Source organism: Microplitis demolitor, chromosome 2 (assembly GCF_026212275.2).
Source record: "Microplitis demolitor isolate Queensland-Clemson2020A chromosome 2, iyMicDemo2.1a, whole genome shotgun sequence".
Lineage (NCBI taxonomy): Eukaryota > Metazoa > Arthropoda > Insecta > Hymenoptera > Braconidae > Microplitis > Microplitis demolitor.
Window position 1 is genome coordinate 10,443,888 of NC_068546.1, and position 19,097 is coordinate 10,462,984.

The 19,097-nt window shown below is 29.9% G+C and overlaps 1 protein-coding gene across 1 annotated transcript in view; it reads left to right on the top strand.

Moving 5' to 3' along the window:
• Positions 1-733: 733 nt before the first annotated feature.
• The window catches only part of LOC128667338 (lachesin-like), a 1,084,098-nt gene continuing 1,065,734 nt past the window's right edge, over positions 734-19,097 (top strand). Inside the window, exons 1-2 of the mRNA XM_053736998.1 lie at positions 734-820; positions 1,058-1,347. Coding sequence (XP_053592973.1) covers positions 1,125-1,347 — 223 coding nt within the window. The 5' untranslated portion in view covers positions 734-820; positions 1,058-1,124. The remainder of the gene's footprint in view (positions 821-1,057; positions 1,348-19,097) is intronic.

Sequence of the window (19,097 nt, forward strand, 5' to 3'; positions counted from 1 at the left end):
TTACAACAGAATCAAGCTTCGGCCAGACTTGGTTGCCGAGGATTGGTTCTAGCTTGGTTGTGTTATAGGGCCAATACTCACCTAATTATCATCATTGGCGATTCCTGCATGAGTTAAGAAAACTACATTATCGGATAAAGAACACAGACTGTTGTAATGAAAACATTTTGATTTTGATTGAAGCAAATCATATTCTTAATTTAATAAAATAACTTTTCGTGACTCATGTAAATATTCACTAAACCGAAAACGAAATTCTCCCATTCGATACAAATATCTTCTTAGAAGAACATAATTACTTTCTTTATTAAAAAAATAATATTCTGAATTGACTATTTTTTTTCTTGACTGAAAAAAAAACGTAGTCTCGACTTAAGGAAATAATCGAGTCTATTTGATAATATATATCGAATTTAGCTAATGAACAGTTATATCTTGTAAAGGTTAATAAGGAATTCTTTCGTTACAATATTTAAATTATTCGTTATAATGTCCTAACTAAATATTCAAAAAAATTTTATTTTTTTGGATAAACCATAGCTAGTTTAGATACGATGTTGATACCAGCTCAAAATTCTTATTTCAAAGCACCTCCTACTAATATCAGGAGGCGGTTACTTTTTTTTGATTGGTCTATTAGACTCAGGCATACAGCAATGTTGCTGCGCAAGAGTATTACTATAGCACGTATTTTGTGAAAACATCAGTTAACGCCGGGCGTCTGAACCGAGCGGCTGTGTCGTATAGGTATAATTCTAATTTTTGCAAAATAAATTCATGGGAACACGTGTACATCTGTAATCAAAGTTTTTTAATATATGTATGTATGTGTATATATATATATATATATATATATATATATATATATATATGTATATATATGTAGAAATGTTCATACTTACATATATATTGTGATTATAAAGTGATATGGTAATATAATCGAATGAATTGCTTTATACCTCATATCAATATACTTTGAATGCAATTGTGATTTATTTTTACAATCGAGGATTATTTTGTTGAAAGAAGTGAAATGCATAAAATCCTGATTTTTAAGAAATTTGTACCAGATTTCAGAGTTAAATTTCAATGTGATAAGAAAACAAGGATTGAATTATCAAAATATGTATTGGATAAGGTACTCATATGGAATTCCCAGCAATGTTTATTGTGATACTAATATCTTTGATGGTATAGTTTTGTACGCATTGTGCAGTTTTCAAAGTGATGGTATAAAATTTGATCGAATTATGAAATTTCAAGATACAAGTTATTTAGCAACAATATTTATGTTATTTTATGCATGTCTCCAATCATCTCGAACAGCATCAGCTCTATACACAACAGGTATGATTTAATTTTCGAATATAACTTAGATTATTCTAAAAAAAAAAAATGTAATCTTTTAATCGTAGTTAGTAGTTTATATAGTCTAAGAGCCAGTGAACAGCTACCTGTATAGATTTGAACAGACCTGGGTTTTTGTACATTGAGGCCTCTATACACTAGAAATCCAAGTGTTTAACTTAGTGTTTTCAAATAAAACACGTTAGTGTTTTCTGCAACTTAAGCGTTTAGAAAGAAAACGATATATGCGTTTAAATAATTGTATAAATCATTACAAGTGATTTCAAGGTTCAAGTAAAGCATTTGGGTGTTTTATCTAAAAACTTTTTGTCCGTTTACAAATAAAAACGCTCACTGAAAGAAATCTCAGTAGTTGCCATAACTAAAAAAAGACAACTATTTTAATTTAGTTAGTGTAACGAATTCAAATAGTTATTGTAACTATTTATTATTCAGATGACTTTAAAAAAATAGTTGAAGTAACTAAAATTATTTTGTTATTTATTTTTAGTTATCGCTATACTTAAAGTTTAGTAGTCACAACAAATACTAACTAGTTGAATCAAATATTATTTGGTACTCAATTTAACTAAAAAAATCGTAGCAGTAATTATATACTTTTAACTATTTCGAAATAGTTGATTCAATGAATTTTTTAAAGTTGTATCCGTATATCACTATATTTTTGCTGTTGATGTAACAATTTTAAATAGTAGTGGTAAAACATTTTACATAGTTCTATCCAAGTATTTTTATTTAGTTGGTGTAACTAATTTAAATAGTTTTGATAATTATTTATTGTTCAGATGCCTTAAAAAAAATAGTTGAAGTAGCTAAAATTAGTTTGTTATTTATTTTTAGTTATCGCTACAATAAAAGTTTAGTGGTTACAACACATACTAACTAGTTAAATCAAATATTATTTGGTACTTAATCAAACTAAAATTGGGACTTAGAAAAAATTTTGGGGTTAAAATAATATATTATTTCGATATGATCTACATATAAATCGTTAAATTTGCGTTCGACAAGTATTATTATTATTATTTTTTTTTTTTTTAACCGAAATCTTTTCAGTCCCGAAACTTAAAATTTTTCTAAGTCTGAAAAGTCTAAATTGTTCTAAGTTTCTGAGCCCAAAATTTATAAGACAAAAAAATTTGGCCAAAATTTGTGTATGTCAGTCGATTCGGAGTTTCGTGACATGAACTTCTGTTTTATAATCGAAATATATTTTTTTTAGCGTGATATGTGAATTTTTTTAAGTCTTGAAGGTTAATTTGTGAGCGAAAACAATGGTTGCCGTAACTAAATTAATTTTGTTGCTGTAACGAAGTGAGTACTTGTACGCTTAGCTTATAAGTTAAGTAACGTCTATGGCTACTCATCGGCCGTGTGGCGTAGCGGTACATCGTCGGTCTTGCGTGCGTAGGGCGCTAAGTTCGAATCCTTTTCAGGGCGACTGCGAAATAATTATTTAAGAAGCATAGGAAGGTTGTTAAAAATATAAGTTTAAGCGCGTGTGTCAGATAAATTTGACAAAAATATACATAAGCCACCTCCCATCACAAAAAAAAAAAAAAAATCATATAAAATGAAATAAACTTAAAAGCCTCGAAAAAAAAAAAAAAAATAAATAAATAAATAACCTAACAAACCATTAAAATTAACATTGTAAACAAAAAATAATGTTTTTTTCCTTAAAATCCACTAAATTTCCATGGAGACAACAACTAAGTTTTTTTTGTTAGATGAAATATAATTTCATCACACTGGTAAATAAAAATTAGTTGTTCTCATAACTACATATATATGGTTAGCCGTACTATCCTACTTTAATTACTGTAGCTAAATAATATTTGTGTAAGTAATTATGAAATAATGTTAATATTCACTATTATTTTATAGTTTTAGCAACTTTAAAAATTTCGTTATGTTTAGTAAAAAATCTCAGTTGATTTAACGATTAGGGTTGAGTTCTTTGAATGACTTCTTTGAATTAAATATAACTATTTTTAGTCAGTTACATTAACAGTTAAAACGTTAAATTAACTACAAAATAGTAACTGCAACTAAATTTAATTGTTATATTAACTAAAATTGATTTGTTATCGTAACTAAGAAAATATATTTGTCTCCGTATATCACTATTTTTTTGTAGTTGCAGTTACTGATTTTTTCTCTCAGTGCTTCAATCCGTTATATTTTGAAACGTTTACGGTTACATTATGAGCGTTTAAATAAGCATTGAGTGTTTTAAAGTAAAACAGATATTCTTAAATTAAACACTTCTTGAGGAAAAACGTTTTTCCTATAAAACATTAGAGCTATAAACGCTTAAATTTTATAAAACACCTGGGAAAATTTAACTATTTAGATAAATTAATGCAACTAATAATAAACTGGTGATGAATGTAGTCATAATTAAATAATTTACCTAACGAGGATCAAATAATTAAAAAAAAGCGTAGATACAAATAAATATTTCTATTTAATTAAATTATTTTTAAATAACAAAAATAGAAAGTAATAATCATAATGTTTATTTTCATTTGTACTACTAAGTATGAAACAGTTCATTGATTTTAATGTTGTTTTTGACGAAAAAAATTTCAAAGTAAAACTAAAGATTCATTACAACACATTCTTAATTTGATAAAGAATTAAAATGTAAATACAATTCTACCAAAAGCAGATTCTCTGTATAAAGTCGCGCCAAGTACACGTTTAAAATTTAAAAAGAAAAAAAAATTATTTTTTACAAAAAAAAAAAAGAGTCAAATAAAAAAAAAATACCAAGTACGTAATACAATTCAAAGTTATGGTAAACATTTTCATGAAATTAAAAAAAAAAAATTCAATGTACTTGATGTGCTTCACTACATGTACTCCAGCAAAATTAATTTCTAATAAAATTAAAACATGTCCTTTTTTTTTACTATTTTGTAAGCACACCAAGTACATTGAAATTTTGTTATACAATTTTTTTGAAATTTTATGAAAATGTTTACCATGACTTTAGATCATATTAGGTGCTTGGTAATTTTTCGATTTAACTTTTTTTTTTGTAAAAAATAATTTTATTTTACTTTTAAAAAATTTCAAACGTGTACTTGACGCGACTTTATACAGAGAATCTGTTTTTGGTAGGATTTATTTTTTTTTGTTGTAGTGTTATTATATTTTTTATTTTTTGGTATTATTTAACGCATAATTTATTGTTTGACAATAATAAAGTGTTAATTAGAGATCTGTACGTATTCTCAACTCAATTATTAAATAAAAATGATACCTTGATTGATCTGTAATTAGCACTATATATATATATATATATATATATATATATATATATATATATATATATATATATATATATTAGGGTGAGTTGAAAAAAAACTTTTTTTCTTGTTTTTCTTAGCATGGGAGTAGAATTCATACCTTATGAAAAAAAAAAAAAAAAATTTTAAGAAAAAAAAAATTTTTTTTACTCAACATTTTGAGGTAGCCCACTCGTTTTTCAAATAAATAACTGATCAAACGGAGTGGTTCTAACGGAAAAAATTTTTTTTTGTCTAAAATCGTGGAAAACATCTAATAATTGACGAATGTATTTTTTTTTTTACTCCACTTTCATTTTAATTCAAAAGAAAATGCTTTTTATTTTTGGATTTTTTACTTAAATCACAAAAATAATAGAAAACAAATTTTTTTAACTTCTGACTTTCAATTAGCTTTCGAGGGGACACCATACAGATTCTAGAACACCATTTTTATATTTTTTATTACCACCCGTTCTCAAGTTATTGAGAAGTTCGTTTTTGTACAATTTAAGATTATTGAATTTTCATTATCGTTTTTATTGTGTTGATATTGTTTATAAATTGATTTTGTTGCTAGTGATTAATTATAAATAAAAAAATATTCAAGACTCTAAAATTTTATTACAAACTTTCATAAAATTTTCGATTAAACACTTCAGAATTACTAATTAATTTCTCTCTTATCAATAGCTTGAGAACGGGTGGTAGTAAAAAATATATAAATAGCGTTCTAGAATTTGTAGAGTGTCCCCTTAAAAGCTAATTGAAAGTCAGAAGTTGAAAAAATTTTTTCCTACTTTTTTTTGTATTTTAAGTAAAAAATCCAAAAATGAAAAGCATTTTCTTTTGAATTAAAATAAAAGTGGAATAAAAAAAATCACATTCGACAATTATTATATATTTTCCATGATTTTGGACAAAAAAAAATGTTTTTCATTGGAACTACCCCGTTTAATCAATTATTTATTTAAAAAACGAGTGAGCCACCTCAAAATGTTAAGTAAAAAAATTTTTTTTTTTTGAAAAATTTCTTTTTTTTATAAGGTACGAATTCTACCCCCATGCTAAGAAAAACAGAAAAAAAAATTTTTTTCAACCCACCCTAATATGTATATATATGAGGGTGCTTAAAAAAAAATTAATTTTTTTTTTGGTCTTACTCTCTGAAACGTTTGTGGTTGCCGAGAAAAAAATCTTCCCAAAAAATGGGCTCTCTAGGTAAACTCCAAGAGGTCACTATTTAAATTTTAATTTCTCATCTAATTAACATGTAAAAAGTTACTTTTCCACTAAAAGTGTAATTACTCGTAAGCTGCTCAAATTTTTCAAATTTATATAAATATATATATATATACATATATACATATATATATATATATATATATATATATATATATATATATATATATATATATATATTACCAAATTGCCTGATTTTAGTACTCTCTAGCGAATATAACTATATACACGATAAAACGAAATTTAAAATTTTGACAGAATTATTGACTAAAAGTGGTTACCAACGCTCCTAGAAAGTTGACGTTAATCTACTGCCGCATCCTGTCACCAACTTTCTGAGAAAATTGAAGGCAACTTTTCGTCAACCCTGTCAACTAAGGGAATGCCAGCTGTTGGCATACATTTTCTCAGATAGTCGGCGACTAGTTGCCGTCAACTTATAGAAATGCCAACAATCTTTGCGGCCAACTTGATAGCAAGTTGCTGCAATTGATTGCCACTAGCTCGCTTTCAATTTGATTATCAGAAATCGCTTATGGCTGATGCAGGTATACGACTCAGCCATAAGCTACCCTACCAAAAATAAAACTCTACCTAATTGAAGTCAGCCACATCATACCTACCTTGATAATTCCCGCTCTAATTAAATATGCTACTAACTTAAAATCTCTACCAATGAAAAAATCTACCATTATATAATCACAACCAAAAAAAAAGCACTACCAAGTTGCAGTTATGGATAAACTCTACCGTTTGAAATCCCTACCATCAACTTTAGAATGTATATTTTACAGACAAAAAATTTATTTTTAAGTAATTGGGAATCATTTGGGAAGATTCAGAAATATAATTTTATTATTCAGCACTAATTAATAAATGGGTAATTATTTGATATTGTTTGAGCGTTTAGTGTGCATGTTGGAAAATATAATTAACACGACTTATTCGTTAGCTACCAGTAAACTAATTGGGAAGAAAGTTATGAATTGTTCGAGTTTTGAAATCACAAATGATAATTACTCATTAATTAATTAGTCTTTAATAATAGAGTCATATTTCTAAATCTTTCCAAATTATTCCTAATCAATCAAAAACAAATTTACTGTCCGTAAAATATACATTCTAATGTTGATGGTAAGGATTTCAAACGGTAGAAATTTTTCGAAAATGCAAATTGGTAGTGTTTTTTTCTGGTAGTGATTATGTAGATTTTTTCATTGGTAGAGATTTTGAGATGGTAGGATATTTTATTGGAGTGGGAATTTTCTAGGCAGGTATGATGCGGCTAACTTCAATTAGGTAGAGTTTTATTTTTGGTAGGGTCGCTTATGGCTGAATCGTATACCTGCCATTATAAACCAACTCAATATAAACAAATCCGATTTATTCTAATTGCAATCGCTTGTTGGTCGCTTGTCGATCAATGTTGGTCTATCAAAGTTGTTTGTGAGTTAATTACTTAATTATAAAAAAATAAATAAAAATTAGCATTCAATTTTTAGCCATTTAACCTCTCTAGTTCGAAGTTTTTTCAATTTTTTTTATTTATATCGCTAAAAAATCGTTTGACAGTGATCGCCGGGTGAAACGAAAACGTCATGAAGAAACTAGAATTGCCATTAGTAGTCATCAATCGAAACAATATTTTTTATTGTATAATGATAATAAATTTTTCGTTTAAAAATTAACTTAAAAAATAATTATTTGTTTCCATTGATTCAGAACCCGGTTTTCAAATTTCGTCAATAAGGTATTGACAGGTAGTGCCATAATGTTGTTAGATGTACGAAACAACCCTAAATGCCTCTTGATCTTGAAATTGACTGTAATTTGATAGCAAAACTTGGATAAAAAAATTAGCGGTTAATTTTTCCTCAATAAACGATCTTCCTGCGATTTAAATGAAAAATTGGAAAAATATCGAAGTAGCGGCCCGATAAAAAACGTTTGGATCCAACCAGATATGTCTGGATCTCGTTATATCTGTTTATATCCAAATACATCCAAATATTTGATCTTGCTAGATATAAGCATATATAAGTATATCTGCTCAGATCTAATCATGTATAAGCAGATATAGAGATGTATTAAGATTGATATCCAAATAGAAATACGTATATCCAAGCATATTTAAAAATATATATGCTCAGATCCAACTATATATAAGCATATATAAAAATTGATTTCCAAGCAGATGTACGTATATCCAAGAATTTATGACGATATCCAAAAATGTGTGTTTAAATGTAGTCATATTTGATCAGATCCAATAATATTTAAATACAGGTAAGGCTCCTGAATCGTCGAACTGTCAGGGTTCTACTGCAAATAAGACATTAAATGCAAAGTTTTCTTTTATCTAATTACACGGAGAGAAAATTATAGTAACGGCACCCATATATATTATGGTAACCATTCCTATAATTATGGGTATAATTTCCATATGGTATCGGAATAGTTCCTATGGAATTATGGTAATCGTTACTATGTACCTATGGTAATGGTTACTATAATATTATGGTAATCGTTACCATAATATCATGGGAATTATAATTTTTTTTTTATAGAGTTTTGCAGTGTAAATTATTATGAAGTTATTTATTATTATTATTATTATTTACAAATTAATTTTTATCTGACCAAAAATAATATTTTATTGTAATATAGTTTCACAAAAAGATTAAATATACAGAAAAAACGCTTATTACAAAAAAAATCATTATAATTTCTAAATATTGTGGTAACCATTCCCGTAATATTATGGTAACCATTACCATAATATTATGGTTATAATTCCAATATATTATGGGAATGATTACCATAATATTATGGTAACCATTACCATATACGCTTAGGAACCGTTACAATGTGGTTATAGGATTGGTTCCTGTTTGCTTATGGGAACTATTCCTATGAGTATGGTAATCATTACCATGATTCTTTCACATGTGATATGAGAACTGTTACCATAATGATAGGAATTGTAACCATATTTATGGAAACCTTCCCAGAAAGTATGGGTCTATATCCCATAATCCCAAGTAATCATTACCATAACGGTATGGGATGATATTTCATAAACGTACAAGGAACAGTTACCATAATTTTTTTCTCCGTGTATACACGAATATCTGAGTGATATACGAAAATTGAAAACTTATACCCAAGCAGATACAAATATTTCCGAAAATAAATTATTACACATTGGTAGTATTATATCTGTTTACATTTAAATATATAGATTAAGGTGAATAAAATATATTTAGTCCCATGTAATAAATAAAAGTTTGCGAAACTGTTTATAATTTTTTTGATTATATGTAATTAAATGTAAACGTAAATAATTGAATATAAAAGTATCAATGTTTCTAAAGTATTCATCTATTTTTTTTACTTAAATATCAATTGACTTTCGTTACATATATTATACATTAGGTTCATTAAAAGCATCAAGAGATAATAGCAATAAGATCCAAGATGTGAGTAGATATTGTTTTTAGAATGGTCTAAAATATAATATATTTATACATGCATTCATCAGAATGTAGTGAAACTTCTTTAGATATGTGTGCTTAAATCTATATATATTTCTTTAAAGATCGACATTTACGTAGATCTGCTTGGATACACTTATATATCCGTGGATATAGTGAGAGTGTTTAGATCTCTTTTGATATTTTAAGATCTGTTTGGATATATTTAGATATAGTGAGATCTCCCTAGATATTGTCAGATCTGTTTGGATCCGCTTGGATCACGCCAAAATTTGGATCCAAGCATATCTGACTGTTTGGATCCAATCATATATGCTTTGATCTGAACATTTTTGATCGGGGGGATTTAATAGAGAAAATTATATAGTCTGACTTTTATTATTTTTTTTTTTTAAAGAAATAAGTAGCCGGCAAACTACTTCAATAAACCATCATCGACCGATAACCAATCAACAAACGATTGCGATTAGTGTTATATCCTGGTCATCAAGCAGGGCCCGTTTTCAGCTCACTAGATTATTTTACGGACCTATAGTCTATTCTCAAAATAAGGCATCCTAATTACCAACTATTAGAGTACCTCAAGTAGATAATCATAATAACGTAAGAGTATATTATATATCATAGAAATTATTCTATCATTTGAATTGTATATTATAAGAATATCTTTAACATACGTATATTTTTCAAATCAATAATCAAATAATTAACTAATCACTGGATGTACTTAATCCCACGTATGAGAACATTTATTATTTTAATCTTAAATTATATTTAACTGAATTTAATTATTTAAAAACATAGCTATGTAAATGATTAGTAATAATTTGTAACAAACGCAGATGATATGAAAATGGACTTTGACTTTCAAATAAATATTTTTTCTTAGAAATTTACATCAGCCGTGGATTAAATCACTTCTTACGCTCGACGCATGAGTCTTATGCCAACAATTCAACCCCACTATTTTTGTGATTGGAATACCTTATAAAAACCCTTGCTCAGACAGTAGGATAGCTCTTTCTCTCGTTGAATTTCACTCTCAGATTAGACTCAGTTTTACACCAGATTTTTGACATCAGAACTTATAAAAACTATTAAGTCCATAGTCATACTTTCTCTAAGTTTGACTACTGAACATATTTAATTTGTATCATAAGTGTATACTTTCAACTTCTAAAATCAATAACTATCATTTGTGAATAAAGTTATTGTTATATTTTAATACAACATCAGTTATTTTGGGTCACCGTGAGGTGATTTGCTGTCGAAAACCCAGTACCTAGAAATACTACAAATTTAGTTGAGCTGAAGATCAACATCGTGCAGTGAAAACGTAACATTAGAATAAATCAGAGAAATTATAATAAGGGGCTAAGTAAGTGGAGCTCGAATTGATGACAACTTTCAGCTTTTGCAAGTGTTCCTCCACGTTATTATCAACTTTTTTAGAAACTTGGCAACCAGTTGCGGTCAATTTATAGAAATTCTAATTTCGCGGTCAATTTGATGTCAGTAGATTGTCGTTACCTTGCTGTCAGCTTGGCTATCAAGGTTGATACTGCTTAGCGAATAGAACTACACCATATAATGACTTCATTATCATAAATGAACAAAATTTGTTTTTTAAAATAAAATCAACAATTTAATTATTCATTAATTAACTAACTGTTGACAAAACCTTTACCACGCTTAGTTGCGACTTTACTGATATGTCTGCTCTTAGCCATTGTCGATCTATGACTAATCTCGATCGTATAATTACTCGATACTTATAAGCATGTTGTTGAGTCAGAATTGAATCATCGTCAGATTAACATAGTATTTAGTGTCATTTAAAATAATTCAAAACAAACTTGAAAAACAGACAGCTAAATTACCTGTGATAAATTTTGGTCAAATAATTCAAGGTAATGAGAAAAAAATTCAAAAAGGTCATCTCGCACTGCAACCAAATACCGTCCGAGCAGTCCTTTGTGGACCATAAAACTGTGGAAAAACAAGCACTCCTTGCAATAATTACTCATCCTAAGGGTTTGAGATGTGAGAACATTTATGCATACTTTAAATCACTGAATCAGCCTAAATATAAATTCTTAGAGTCAGCACTACAGCCTATAGAAGGAGTTGGATACTTCCCATTTAATGATCATGAATCAGTTGTTAATCCAGATGATGCACAACCGAATTCTCTTATAATATTCGATGACGTAGCTTGTGAGAAGCAAGATCATGTCAGAGCATATTTTTGTACGGGGTGACACAAAAATATCGATAGCTTTTATCTCTGTCAAACCTAAACACATATACCAAAACATCTGATAAGTGACAATGCCAATTTTCTTGTACTTTTTTTTGCCCCCGAGTGGTACTATCGCCGCCATTCTTATGACTTAAAACACTAATGGCGTCCTCAAAAAGCTCGGAGATAAGTGAACACTGGGTGACAAATGAGGGCAAATGTATATAATGGCTTGTCTCGAATCTTTCGTGATTATAAGTGGAGGCAACCCGTGTGGGTATGGGAAGAACTTGCATCCCACCACTAATCCTAAGTAAGCAGTTGACCAGAGCTGAAGTCGGATACCATGGAAGACTCATTCTAAGCCCCACTCCGACCAGAGTCTCTCTATTTCTTAAGATGGGAAGAGTGTTTGGGTTCACGTGAGGTCGGAATCGTGGTGGCTGTTGGTAAGGCACCCACATGCACTGCATGCCTAATGGGTAAGCTAATGTGAGCTTATGCTCATATTTCACTTTTACAATATATGGTGGAGTCACAATATACAAATAGGGTTACTGAACGCGAGTGTGCCCAAAAGGCTGCGGTATCGGTTCCCCGTCAAACGGAGGCAGACTTAACAGTCCCGTTACATTGATTTTTTTTTGTACTTTTTCGTCCCAGAAGGGGTTTTGGCGCCTTCTAGGGGGCGTCAGACCAAGTACGTGCCACCCTCTTCGTGGGTTCTGGGACTAGTACTCCTACCGTTAGCGGTGCCTGCATGTTTTGCACCTTGTAACATGTAGCAACTCCGAGGTTGCAGGAAGCCAATAGGCACCGCTGCGCGAGCGATGCCAACTCTTGAGACAGTCTAAAAAGTCTAAGGGATACTAGGTCGTACGTAATATTATCACTAGCATATAGTGATAATCACTCGGTAATGACTGAGGGCAATCTTATATAACTACTGTCTTAAATCCGAGTGAGTATAAGTGGAGGAAGCCCGTACGGGTATGGGAAAAAGTTGCGTCCCACCACTAATCCTACGCAACCGGTTGACCAGAGCTGAAGTCTGGTACCACAGGGGGCCACTTCCAAGCCCACTGTGGCCAAAGCCTCTCTATTTCCTGAGATGCCAGCAGTGTTTGGCCCAAGAAGAGATTGGACTCGTCATTGCTGTTGGTGAGGCACCCACATGCACTGCATGCCTAATGGGTAAGCTAAGGTGAGCTTATGTTCATATTTCGCTTTTATAATATAATAGTAGAGGATAGGGTATCTCGGAGCGCGAGTGTGCTCAAAAGGGTGTGGTATCGGCCTCCCGTCAAACGGAGGTGGACTTAACCGTCCCGTTACATTAATTTATTGTACTTTTTCGTCAAGATGAAATGAATTTGAAGCACATATATGATGATCATGTAAATACAGATATGCCCTACAGTGAATTCAAAAATTTATATTCAGCATGCTGGAATGGTAAGGAAAGTGATGATAAACACGAATTTGTTGTTATCGATGAGGATAGTAAATTAAATAATGGACGTTATAGAAAAGGTTTTGATGGTTTTATAAGTATAAATTAATCATACCCTATAAAAATTGACCAAGTAATAAATGACATTCAAGTGTGCAAACATGGCGTGTAGAAATATTTCTCAGCAGAAAGATATGCTGCTTCAGATATGCAAAGTTAGTGATGCAATAAAACAGAAGCATAAAATATTAAATGTTGATAAAGATACATCTGAACAAGCTGCAAATAAAATGTTTAAACCTATAGTGACGCCGTTAAGGACATTAGTTGAGAATTCTTATGCTTTGAAACGTGAAATTAAAGAAGAAGCTGTGGAAAATATTCCGTTGACGAAACGCGAACATCGTGACTATCCAAGTAACTATCAAACTCTCTATACTAATGACAGTGAAATATATGATGGTCAAAATACTTATGATGACTTAAATGTTGGTAGTACTAGTACCACCAACTTGGACGTAACCATTATATCAGATCCTCCAACCTCTGCAAGCTCACCGCTGAGATATCATAGCTTCATCACCAAAAATATTGAGATGTTAAATAAAAAAATTCCTAAAGGCTTAGATACAAGATTTGAGATTCGCAAAAAAAAATAATCAATTATTTTTTGGTAATTCACCGGTCCAATTTTGTGATAGTACTATTTCGGTGAATCATCAAAATCATGTCTCATCTCCAGAGCTTATAGAATTGTTATTTAAAAGTGATCCAAATGAAAAATCTATTGCTAAAAATGATTTAGATGTATATCATAAACTGATCATTTCCACAAATACACACAGGAAAAATTATGAATCTGAAAGAAGTCTTCATGTTGATAGGAGTTCTAAACATATTAAATACATTACTGAATATGTTCAATCACCAATGAAACAGGGTAAAGGACTACCAGACTTAATGATTGTTTCAAAGAAACGAAAGTATGTGGATTATATTTATTGGGATGATCCAAATGAACTCGTAGATCACCTTCATCTATAGATGGCATCTCAAACAGCTGGCAACTCTAGTCATTCGAATGAGATAATTTCAATTATTAAAGAGCTGCGTGAAGCTGAAATTATTCATTGAGAGAGACATAAACAATGATTTATCATTTATAAAATAACCTTTGAGAAGAGAGGATCATCAAAATGGGTATCGATATATTTGGATCTGTATCTTCCCAATCGAATCAGACACAATTAAAAGGTTGTAGTAGTAGTGTTCGACCACCTGGAAAAGGTTTAAGTTAACAAATGATGGGCAGCTCAACTTAGAACGGAAAAGGTCATGCAATGTTGCTGAATCTAAGAATGAGCCATGTAGTCACATATTATACCATGAAAGATCCAATGAATCATATTGACGATAAATACAGATTTGTAAGACAACAAGTTGATAACCTCATGAAGACATCTAATATCAAGTCAATGGATCAACTGGAAATTGCAATAAAACAGAAATTAGACAATGTGAAAGCAATTAGTGAATATAATAAATATCGTATAACTGATCTTGAAGATAAAGTAACGGTTGAAATAGTTGAATTAGAGGATAAGATGACGAGTAAAAATCCAGACCTCATTATCGAATTGACAACCAAAGTGAATGCATTAGAAAAACTTGTTAGTGATCAGATTTAATATATCGAACAGCTATCAACTCGTGTAACAACGATTGTGAAATCTATAGTATGTGATACTCAAACAATAGCGGATATTGATTGTAGGCTATCTAATCTTGAAAAACATGGAAAATGAAAAGAAAGTCTTAGCTCAAGAGTTTCACAAACCAGCACGACAAAATTATACTCGTCGTCATGTTGATATTCGAGAACTCGATGAAACTTGGCAAGCTGATTTGGTAGAAATGATACCATATAGTTCTGTAAATAATGGATTTAAATATCTACTGTCATTATAAACATATTCTCAAAGTATGCTTGGGCGGTTCCTATTAAAAGCAAAATTGCTGGTGATGTCAGAAATGTTATGAAGTCTGTATTACAACAAGGGCAGCATACTAAAAATCTACACGTTGACCAAAGCAAGGAGTCTTACAATAAAGAATTCAAAGATCTCATGAAAATTCATGAAATTCATTTGTACTCAGCATTTAGCAACCTCAAAGCATCTGTATGTGACGTTTTAATCGAACTCTAAAAAATAAAATGTGGCAAGAATTCACAGCTCAAGGTAGTTATCGATGGATAGGTATGCTTAAAAACTTAGTTGATGCATACAACAATACCAAACATTGCGCAATCAAAATGAAGCCGATTGATGTAACGGCTGAAAATGAAAATCAACTATTCAAGAAGATTGACAAACCCCTTCAAATCCATCAGCCGTTGAATAAAAAGAAAACCAAGTTTAAAGTTGGCGATAAAATGCGAATAAACAAATACAAGCATGTTTTCGAAAAAGGTTATACACCAAACTGGACAACAGAAATATTCACAATAAAAAATGTGCGAAATACTAATCCAACAACGTACGAGCTTACTGATTATCAAAACCAATCAATTAAAGGTGGATTTTATTATGAAGAGCTTAGTAAAGTCAAATACCCTGATGTCTACCTTGTAGAAAAAATAGTGAAAAAGCGTGGAAATAAATATTTCGTAAAGTGATTAGGATTTGATAGCTCACATAGCAGCTGGATAGACGAATCAGATTTATAGAAATTTTATTGTTTTAAAGATGATTTATGCGATGTACTTTAATAAATAGAAAAAAAATTTGTTTCAATATTAAAGTGTTCTTTATTTTTTAAGCTATTGCATAGCTTATATCGTGGGCTTTGAGCGCGATAAGCGTATCAAGAAATTCCGTAACGAAAATAAAACCTAACACCCTCCACTCCGCCTCCCATGTAGCTCGGCCGAGCATTTGCTTAACGTGTATGTATATGGTACGACTGTACGAAGCCCGCACGAATTTGGATGAATATGTAAGCAGCTGTTTAGGAGAAAGTATATCGCGCGCCAAAAGGTAAAAGGGCGCATCAATTTTTTCTTCATCGCCAATTGATTAGTAAACATTTTCTCCGCTTGGAAATCCAAAATTATTTTCCCAATGCTAAAAGGGCGTATGCCTTTAATTATGCGCTCTTTCAGCTTTAGAAATTTGAAAATTTTGTGACCAAAAGCTAAAAGAGCGTATAACTTTTTTTTCTGAAAAATTCTTTAAAAAGCTTAGCCGAAGTCTAAAAATGAAAAAAAAAAATGCTGCAGTCGTAAAGGTATATTCTAACTAATACTTTCTTTCAATGTTAAAGCTGAAAATATATCCACACAGAAAAAAAAGATTTCTTGGGGCAAAAAATTTTTTGTCGACTTAAAAAAATTTTTACATGACCTAAGAAATTTTTTGTATTATAAAGTGAAGTCAAAAATTTTCTTGGGGTGAAAAAAATTTTCTTGAAACTAGAAAAAAATTTTTTTAGACGAGAAAAAAAATTCGCGAGCCAAGAAAAATTTTCGTCTTCAATTCATAATACAAAATATTTCGTGTGCCAAGAAATTCTTTTTTTCTGTGTAAAAAAATAATTATTTCCTTATCATTAAATAATTGTATTTTTTTTTTTATATTGTTCTGATTTATGACGGATCCATAATCCAAAACACTGAAGGAAAAGTCAGTTAATTTTTATTTTTTATAATCGTTATGAAAATGTTTTATTCAATTAAAAATTTGATATTTTCATTGTTTTTTAATAATTTTATTTTTAATAAATTTCGGAAAAAAAGTGTAGGAGACTGTTTTTTCTATCTAACTTGTCTTGTAAAACTATTTTGTCAGTATTTTGTATTAAAACTTGAATTTTTTTTCTACGCTCTTTCAGTTTTAGGCATTACTTCTTAAAAGCTAAAAGAGCGTATTTCTTGAGGTACGTCGTTTTAGCTCAAAGATGCTAAAACTTTTTTTTTGCAGATCTTGGCGTTTCGAAAAATTTCAAAGACAATGGCAAAAAAAAAATTTTTTAATGCGCCTTTTTAGCATAATTCCCTACTAACCTGTAGCATTGCACGCTTTTATCTTTTGGCACGCGATATAGGTATCTATCATATCTTTATAATGACACACTCTAGGGATTAGCGATATTGAAAAAAAACATCGATATCATAACATCGATAGTTTTAGTTTTTTGTGACCGAGTATCGATATATCTTGTCCAAAAAATATCGATAGAAAACATCGATACTTTAGAAAAAAAACATCGATAGTTGAAGTATCGACAGATATCGCCCATTCCTAATTGAAAAAAAATTTTGATATCGTAACATCGATAGTCTTAGTTTTCTATCATCGAGTATCGATATATCGTCTCCGAAAAGAATCAATAGAAAACATCGATACTTTAGAAAAAAAACATCGGTAGTTGAAATATTGAGAGATCAACTTCGCTGATAATAAATCAGAGCGGTTGACAAGTTTTCTTTTGGAAAAATTGGATTTGGAAATGAATAATGATCCACAAGAATCCACAACAAAATATGGGACCATCATTGACGTGGTATTTTCTAGATATTTAGAGGATATCAAGTCTCAAACTTATGTTTCTTATTTCAGTTACCAAAAACCTATATTATCAATGACAAAAATTCCTGAATAACCTACATGTATTGTAAGATAATAAAAATATTTTAAACGATATTAACTTCTCATTTATTCAATAAAAGAAAAAAATTTGTTTTCTTATCGGTCATCACGCTCTAAAAGTGTAACTTGAATTAATATCAAAGAAAAAACTTAAATTGATATCAAAGAAAAAAAAATACTACATAAATAAAAAATAAATAAATAATTATAATTGCATAAGTTGATAAAAAATACTATGCAATAGCTTCACCGCGGTAGACCCCGAGTGCTACCCGTCTTATTTTATTATTATTTTTTTACAAATTTTAATTTTCAAGTTCAAAAATAAATAATTATACATCAAATTTCTACTTCCATATATCCCCACGGTAGCGTATCTGTCGAATTTTCTGATCTTTTATCATTATTTCAACTTAATGCTAATTTTTGTTGTAAAACCGTCCTAACAATATGTTAATCACTTTTGATTAACCATTCCTGTTCTACACCGTTGCAATGTTCTAAAAGACATTTTTCAAAATCATCAAACTCAATCCTTCTTGAAGTTGAACCTTTAACCCTTTTATCTCTTTTTTCAACTTTATTATCTTTATATTTTCTATGTGTATATTGCTTGGCTCTTAAACATATGAGTTCCTCCATAATTTTACCATTATTTCCATCTTTCATAAGACCTCATACTTTGTTATTTTTTTAATAGGATATTGTATACATTATTTGGAGAATAATCAGATGTATACATTAATTTTGAGGTATCATTATGAAATTTTTTTTTTACATAGTTATAATGGGAATCGTAGATGATTGTCTTAGCTAAGTCAAGTATACTAAATCCGATATATATATGCTTTGTAAAATGTACATGAATCTTTTGATGTCAATTATTACAATGTCTTCGCCAAAAACAGTTAAACTATAAAAGTTAGGTTTAGAAATTGGAGATTTCGCACCAAAACATCCTGTCCATTCTGTAACTATCTTAATTTCTTTATGTTTCCTAACATTTTCCATTGTTTTCTCAAATACAGCATTATTCATAATCGTAAAAAAGTTTTTCCCAAATTCATTCTTCGCATTTTTATGACAATCAGTATTTTCATTAAATTATGGTTGTAACCAAGCTGATTGTTCGGAGCCTAAAACAATATGAACTCTTACGAGCGTCATACCTAACTGAAGACAGTGCTGTCAATTCTTATAATGAATGACATATCTTTCTTTTGAATATAAAGTAATTAATTTCAATTGCTTGCGGTTTGGTGGTACAAAATGCTCAGGACATAATGGTAGATCTTTATGGAGATCATGGAGCTTTTCCGGATATTCTAAATCTACTTCTACTACAAAACCTTC